Consider the following 8,821-nt stretch of genomic DNA (forward strand, 5'->3'; position numbering starts at 1 on the left):
TGTGTCTTATTAAATTTGGTTACAGCATTTGGTACTATATAAAGATGTTTTCATGTTAGTAGGATAAATGTTTGAATGAAATTAAAAATAAATTCATAGTAGAAAATAAGATAATCTTTATATAACTCAATAATTCTACAAATCCTAAACATAATTCATGATCTAGTGTAAGACCATTTTAATTTAATCTTTCTTCTAGCTTGCCAACAACTGCGTGCACTATTACTTGATAGGAATATGTGTCTTGTGCCAATTTGGTTGTCCTATAACTTAGTAGCTGAAATGTTAGCAAAAATATGGAAAATAATAATCAACCTGCTGTAATTAGTTTATACATGCAAATATATCCACAAAATCCATACAATTTTACTAAAATTAGTTAATGTTATTATCTCAAGTAACTTTGTGAATTCAATATAAGTTTTTAAAAACTCACTTTATTTTTCTCTTTTTTTTGTTGTTTTTTTTGTGAGATAGTCTCACTCTGTCACCCGTGCTGGAGGGCAGTGGTGTCATCATAGTTTACTACAGCCTCAAACTTCCAGGCACAAGCAATCCTCCTACCTCAGCCTCCCAAGTAGCTGGGACTATGAACATGCACCACCACATTGAGCTAATTTTTCTAATTTTTGTGAGACAGGGTCTGGCTGTGTTGCTTGGAGTGGTCTAGAACTCCTGACCTCAAGTGATCCTCATGCCTCAGCCTCCCAAAGGGCTAGGATTATAGGCATGAACCAATGCACTCAGATACTTAATTTTTGTTTTTAATATTTTCCTAATACGTTCTATCTACTTGAGCAAGTCACGATTGCCTGGCCAGTTGAGTATATAGACTAATTCATGTTAAGTACAGAGACTAATATCTGTAGTGATCCATGCATATACTCACAAAATTAAAACTTCTCAATAGTCTGTTTATTTTGGATTATTCTGAAATGTGTTATTTCGAAAATACTAGTGGAAGCTTTAGGCAAGAAATTTCAATATTATTTGAAATTGTTTACAAGAGTTAATTACTTACAGGTTTGAATGGAATTTTATTTTATTTTTTTCTCTTCAATAAATACAGCATATGTTTTGCATCATTACAGCATTTTTCTCTGCTTTCTTCAATAGACTACATTAGAAACTGCATCATTGGTAAAGGAGGCAGCTACAAGGGAACTGTATCTATCACTAAGAGCGGCATCAAATGCCAGCCCTGGAATTCCATGATACCACACGAACACAGGTAAGAACAGTATGAAGAAAAGAGGATGGAGCCCCTCTTTAATATGTGTCAACAGCCTCGCATTAGTCTTTCAGAATACTTCTACAGTTCCATAGTAACTCAGCCAACTTTGCTGAATTGTACTAGGCCAAGGCTTGTGTGAATTCATGACTGATGTTGAGCAAAAGACTAATAAATTTATCAATAAAATGTGGCCTAACATTCTCTTATCGCAATGCTTCAATCTGTAGATCTTGATGTTTGTGAAGAAATAATGTAAACTTTACTTTTAAAAATATTTTTCTTCCTTTTTCTTTTGGCTTTGAGAAAGTACAGCAGTATGCAGCTAGAGATAGTGATTGTGAAAAATCAGAGATAGACCAGATTCTTAGCTGAGGACTGGGTGATCTTTAACCTTGGTGGCTCTAGACCTTGACTGCACATCAAAATCACCTGTTTTGAGCCCTTGAAAAGCCCACCAACCAGGTGGCAACACAGACCAATTAAATCAGAATGTCTGGGGGGAATGAAGTACTAGTATTTTTTTAAGGTCCCCAGATGATTCCAAAGTGCAGCCAACGTTGAGAACCACTGCTAAAAGCTCACGCCTCAGACTGACAAGCTTTCCCATTTCACCTACTGCCTAAAGACTAGAGAAAACTTGTCATTCCTTGGAAATTAAATGTCTACACTGAATAGGGCAATTGTGCTCGTTATAACAGATGGATACTATTTAAAGATGAGTAAACATAGTATCCATAAGCTCATGAGACTGAGAGTGTTAGTCATCATGGAAGAAAAACATAGATATTTAATACCTACTAGAGCATCAGTCCCCAACCTTCTTGGCACCAGGGACAGGTTTCATGGATGATCCTTTTTTCAGGATAGGTCAGGTCGGGGGAGAGGAGCAAAGCTCAGGCGGTGATGCAAGCAGTAATAGGGAGCGGCTGTAAATACAGATGACGCTTCGCTGGCTCACCGTCTCCCCCATCTCCTGTTCTGTGTCTCCCCCCTTACTAAGTTTCATGGAAGACAATTTTTCCACCGATCGGGGTGGGGGTGGCGGGAGTTGAAGTTCTGAGGCCCGGTCCCAGACTGGTACCCTGTCCTCCACCCCAGGGGTTGGGGACCACAGTACTAGAGAACTAAATATAGCCACAGTTTTCAAGACTTATTTCACAAATGCTTTCAAGAGGAATAATGAAGTTTAACATAGCTCTCCTCTGGTTAGTAAATGCATTGGAAGATTTAGTTTCCCATGTGCCGAGTAGCTTGCTGAGCAATTTAACTGGTTTATCTCATTTCATCCTCACAAGATCCACACAGTGGGCAGTTTTATTAGTTCTATTTTATATACAGGATGAAACTGAAACACAGAAACTTTAGTCCGGGTTCAGGGTCATGCACAACTAGTAAGTGGCATGACCAGATTGTAAGTGCAGCCACCATCACTCTACAACCTGTGTTTTTATGTCAGTAGGATGCGTGTTGTGTGACTTGTTTATGCAGTACTGGTGATGACTTTGCCTTGATGAATCCACTTTTTATTCCATTCCATTTTGGGGCATGATTTTGCAACATAATTTTACTTTAGTACACAGACATGAGTTACTTGGCCAACATAGAAAGAAAAAGAGTTAGTTGCTTTGCACTGTGATCAAACTGGTGATTTTGGCCTAATTAACACCAGCTTAGTAAGTGTCCGAGCTGATCAGCTCTATGGTAGTTCAATAATAGAAAACGACAATTTTCACAAATTAATTACAATTATGTAGGAACACCTACCTCTACGCACAATATTATTCTTATATTACAAAAACAAATGATATGTCCTTCCTTAAGAGTTTCCATGGTGTCACCCCCTTCATAGTGAAGAAAACATTTTATTTAAATAGATGGCTTTAAGTTTTTCATGAACAAAGGAATAGCATTTGAAATCAATCCTACCAGTCCAGGAGAGTGCATTGAACTGACCTAGTAGAGGTCTTATTTCAACCCAAATTCTCTATGATTGTGATTCTCTGCAAAAGGAGTAAATGAAATAGATCTGCCTGGGAACTGGTTTCCCAGTCCGATCAGCTATTTTACCAACGAACACTTCCTTGTGATACAGACGTTTATGGCTGAGAGGATCTTGTATATTAATCAAATCCTTTTTTGTATGTGGTGGAAGCAACACTTAATTTTACTCAATTAATAATCTATTGGAATATCTGCATGATAACACTTTTAAGTTGTGTTGACTAAAGATTAATTTTATGGGAAATGGAGAAAGAAATATGTTTTTGTCAGGAGGAATGATTTATTGTTGACTCCCTAAATTGAAATATTTTACAAGTGGCTTAATAGGAAGATGATGATGGATGATGAAATTAGTGGAGAACTTTAACCAGAAAATCAGGTGACCTGTTATCTACATCTGTATCTTTCATTGGCCACCCAGCATTCATTAATGAATCAGATGATGAAATAGATCAAGTTTCCTACAAACACAGTTAATATTAAAAGAAAAGAAAGGGAGGCTAGCACCCAGAAGACCTAGTTTATATTTCAAAGTATATTTGGATATAACCCAATCTTAAGTATTTCTTTACTTATCTCTCTTAAAGCCTGGCTAACATCAAGGACAAAGGACCAAAAATAGTGCCTTTGTTAATAAAAGCTTATTACAGAGCCTACTGACTGGCACAAGCCTTGTGTGTAAGAGTTTCTCACAAACATGCGTTGAATGAACACATATAAGTGAAAGAGCAGGGCTAAGCTTCATACCTTGGCCATGTATGGATGCTAGAGCAAAGTAGGCTAAACACCTTGGGACACAAAAGAAAACCAGTTAATTTAGGTAAAATGTAAAATACACCCAGGAATGAAGAAAAAAGTTGACCCAGACTGCTCTTTAACCTCCATGTCCTAGAGGCGAATTTGATATGGTTTGATTCAGAATTGTGGAAAGAAGTCTCTCTTTTCTCTTCCTTTTGATTTTATTAACTCCAGTGGGGGAAGTTTATTCATCTTTTAGCTATTTCTAGTTTTGATTTCTACTTTATCTCTCTTCCTTTTTGCCTACATTTTTCCTACTAAATTGTTGATTGATTCATTTACTACTTCACAGCTTCTTTTTGGCTTTACAAATCCATTGGAAAGGTACACGTGTATATATGTGTGTGTATTTCTGAGTGTGTGTGTGTGTGTGTATGGGATGAAAATTCTTTCTAAAACTGTAGATATTGAATATACATATGTGTGTTGAACATATGGTAAAACCACTAGGTTTCTTAATGAATTTTAATATATAAAATGACACCAAAAAAGGGAAAGTATAATAATCTAGTTCACTCCATTCATCTTATAAGTGAAGAAATTGAAACCCAGAAAATAAATAAATTGTCTAATGGCTAACGTCATATACTAGTCAGGTGAAATATATACGACAACAATGTAGGTTTTATGATTAACAATAACTTCTTACCACTCTACTATACCAAGCTTTTTCATAAAATAGTTACAGTAGAATTTTCTTAAATAAATTTGATTAGGGAATTACTTTGTAAAAATATATGAAGCAAAAGTCACTTCTGATTCTGACAGAAAAAAGAATATTTTCATATAAATTTACTATAAAAATTGAAGAGGTGAAAAGATCAAAGAAAATAAATTTCAGGCAATACCACAAACAAAAGATACACTAAAATATTTTCTAATCATGGGGCTAAAACTAAGACAAAAAACAAATGACCTTTTTTAAAATCACTGTTTGAAACTGTGAAATTATTAATATGATGAGCTTTAATTGCATTATAGTTTTTGTTAATCATATGGCCTATTGTCTTATTTTTGTTTCACAACATTTAAAATGCTAGTGAAGAAAGAATATACTCCTTATCTAAAGACACTTAAGGAATTGCATTAATGTTTACAATGTTTAATTGGTTCCTTGAAAATGTTTAGTTAGTAATAAGTCTCTTAGAATAGACTGTTTCTTTTTGAACAGTAATCTGTATTTTTTGAGGACTTAACTCAGGTGTATATTCATGTCAAAATGAGAGAATTTCATTGCAAAATGTTGCTTGGTACCTGACGCATGTCTGTATTTGGTTTGTGTCACAACATAAAGGAAAATGATGGTTTCTTTATTAGAAGTTTCATTGGGTAGGGAACACATGTGAATGGTATTTACTGAGAGCTTACAATCCTTGGACTTCACTCTAATTTAAGTTTCATGTAGGACTCAGAGATCAGTAAAAGTAGAAATAAAATTTTTAACAAAAACCAAAATGAATATTGAAAATGTAACTGGATTTTCAAAAAAATGTTTACTAGTGTTTCCTACAGATATATATTCTTTATTATGATCTTTTGTGTGCAGTCTAACAGAAAAATGTAGCATCCTTGAGTCTAATATCATAAGAAAAACAAAAGAATAAAAAAGGCTTGGGCTTTTCTGATTGCGATGAAATACTTTATGCCGGTAACAAAACTATGACTAGGACATTAGAAATTTTAAATGAAGGTAATGTATTACGGTTACTGCACCCAAAGGCCTATTATTATAAACTAAAACTGGGAGCACCAAGCCCCAGTCAAAATTATCAAAATTTTTGAGGAAAATAAGCAATTCTGTTCTTTAATTAGGACAGAGGCCACAAAGTGGAGTGTGCTTAATAACAGGTTATCAGTGTTATCGGTGTTACTGTTAAGTGTCAATTACTCTATCATTTTATTGAGCTTTTCAGAACAAGCATATAAGGTGTAAGATAGTGTAGGTTATGGTATGCTCAGCATACAGGTAAGCCAATAGGATGAAAGAGGCTAAATTACTTGCTGGGGTCTCACAGTGAGAGAAAGTGCTGAAATTTGAGTCCAGGTTTAATTTGATTCTGTACTCTTTGTTCATGTTACTTCATCAATCTGTTTCTCAATTGTGAAGAAAAAAAGGGGGCTTTTCTTCATAAGAAAAGCAATAAACAAGCAAGTAATGATCTGGGATAAGGAATGTAATAAATAGTGAGATTTCAAAGTCAATTGCAGCATTTTCTCAGTTCTCTCCTAAGTGGACGCGCTCAATCATTTGCTACCCTTGAGTGGAGCTTGGAAATTGTGTTACAAACATCAATTATGTTCTAGAGTGTTTGGCTCTTGGCAGATCTGAAGGCTAATCCTTCTAAAGTGATGTTGAATATGGCAATTCAGTTAAATGAATGTTAATAAAATTCAAGTACTTTAAGAATGAATGGAAATAACAGAATTTAAGTTAAAATATAGGAAGGCATGTGAGATAAAATAAAGCGTTTCTCAACTTTCAGACAAACATATCTGCTACCTAGTAAAATTAATAGGCCAAAAATAAAGTTGCATGCTCTTATACTGTAATGATTATCATTTTAAAACTAGCTTTTTGCCTTCGAGCTATCGGGGTAAAGACCTACAGGAAAACTACTGTCGAAATCCTCGAGGGGAAGAAGGGGGACCGTGGTGTTTCACAAGCAATCCAGAGGTACGCTACGAAGTCTGTGACATTCCTCAGTGTTCAGAAGGTAAATGAATCTGAATGCCATGTGGGGCATTCTATTCCCCCTGTGTGTAGAACTGTAACTCACATTGAAAGTTCATAGAAACAAATCAATCACAATAAATATGTTGTTCATTCAAATGCAACTCTAGATAATTATTTGAGCATTTTTACACAATGTTTTTGAAACTATCTGATTATCAACAGATTATTGCAAAATAATGGAGTGAGTTATCCATCTGACTTCCAACACAGCCTGAGACATCCCTCTGGGGAGTGTAAAAGAGTAGGTTTATGTACCTACTGTCCTGTAGGAGCAGAATGAAACTTAATCCTTTATTAGTAATACTAATTGTGTGTTCATCTAGCACCTGCTTCCACAGAAATTTTGTCAAAACTTCTTTGAAATGGTGTGACAAGGGTATATGGATCCAGAAGAGAATACAGTATAAGAGAGGGAATGCTGGAAGCTCAACCTCCACTCCCTCCATGTGCGTTTTGGTGAAAAGCTGCCTAGAACCAAATCTGACATGTAGACTGGAACTGTGTACCATTCAGAATAGTATCTAAAGAGATCTAAGCAATGGATCCCAAGCTGTCTTGAAGGCAGGCACCTTAAATCCATGTCTGTGTTTTTACCTCTTCTCACAGCATAAAAGGGCGTTGTCCTTACTTTTGCAGTGGAAAACTGAATGGCTGACAAGATGGAAGAGTAATCATTTCAGCAGTGATTGTGGTTTCATTTTTCTAAGTTCTCTAGCTATTGAATAGCTGGGTTTTTCAGTTCTGTGAGAAAGTCTAAATTTCCAACAATCTAAGTGAAACATGGACGAAATTCTGTTAGAAATTTATTAAGATTTTGAAGTATTTGGGTAAGGGACTATTGGAATGCTGTCCAAGTTTTATAGCAAGATATCTTAGCTGTTTGTTATTAACCGAATATTTCTTTAATAATATTTCTTCCAGAAATATCCATTGAATATTAGGTTGATATTTATCTCACGAAAAGTAAAGGCCATTGTTAGTTTATTGTCACGGAGAAGGTGAATTTGTTTTTTGTTGTTGGTTAATTTAAAATCCTCGACTTTATGTGCTAGAGCCAGTTTCATCTTTGTTTGTAAATTCTTACTTTCCATTCCATATCATATTCTGTTCCCTAGAACTTCTTCATTGTTTTCTTTTCTTTTAAAAATAATAAACTTACCTGTGATAACGTTATGAACAAGTCTGTTTTGTATGAATAAATCTATGATTAATATTTGTCTTAACTTTGCACATGGAAGAAAAAGATCCTACCTGTAGGGGAATCTCTACTATCACAGTTTTCTGAGGTTGAAAATCATTGGTAAGGAGTTTTGTTTATTATTATTATTTGACCTGGCAAAGTGTTTTCTAAGGCAGGTAATGTGGTCATACTTTAAATAGCTTAGCATTTACACTGCCTGCTTGGTCCTTGTGAGAATGTGATTTTTCCTTTCCTGGATTATGAGAAGGACCTTCAACAAAATATACTTACATGGATCCGGGCTGATGGGAGACATAGATTAAAAGTGCTAGAAGAGAAGCAACTGGGAAAAATTCTATTTTCAGTCATCCGTACCTTATTAGAATGTGACTCTCTAATATCTTTTAATAATTTGAAATCATCACATCTCATTTACAAAAGGGCATTGCTCGTTGGTTTTAATGGCACATGATGCTATTGGTCACCATGGCACTAAAGATTGCAGATGTGCTTTTTCTGGAAACAGTTAGAAACCTGACAATAGTAGAGAAACTCTCCTGTGACAGAAGGAAACAAACATCTGCCCTGTAAGTTAAACATATTTTAGAGAGTGTGAATTGAACTGTGATCTTTTAAGTTCAATCTAAAATGAACAATGTTTTAGCAGGATTTGAATAAAGAAGATCCAAAATAAGAAGCATTGTCCAAGTATTAATAGAGAAAAACAGAGATAGGATGGATAATACAAAATATACAAAGTACTGTAGATATGATGTAAATTTCTACTAAAATAAACATATGAGAGAGAAACCTCAAAATCCAGAATGCTTAAAGAGTATAATGGGCCATTTCTATCCATGGATATCAATTTATT

General features: G+C 34.9%; 1 protein-coding gene across 1 annotated transcript in view; it reads left to right on the plus strand.

The window, feature by feature from the left end:
• HGF (hepatocyte growth factor (hepapoietin A; scatter factor)) overlaps positions 1 to 8,821 on the plus strand; it is a 69,286-nt gene that overhangs the window by 11,517 nt on the left and 48,948 nt on the right. The window contains exons 4-5 of the mRNA XM_012645098.1: positions 1,117 to 1,231; positions 6,605 to 6,747. Of these exons, the coding sequence (XP_012500552.1) occupies positions 1,117 to 1,231; positions 6,605 to 6,747 (258 nt within the window). The remainder of the gene's footprint in view (positions 1 to 1,116; positions 1,232 to 6,604; positions 6,748 to 8,821) is intronic.

This window comes from Propithecus coquereli, unplaced genomic scaffold (genome assembly GCF_000956105.1).
Source record: "Propithecus coquereli isolate 6110/MARCELLA unplaced genomic scaffold, Pcoq_1.0 Scaffold226, whole genome shotgun sequence".
Taxonomy (NCBI): Eukaryota; Metazoa; Chordata; class Mammalia; order Primates; family Indriidae; genus Propithecus; species Propithecus coquereli.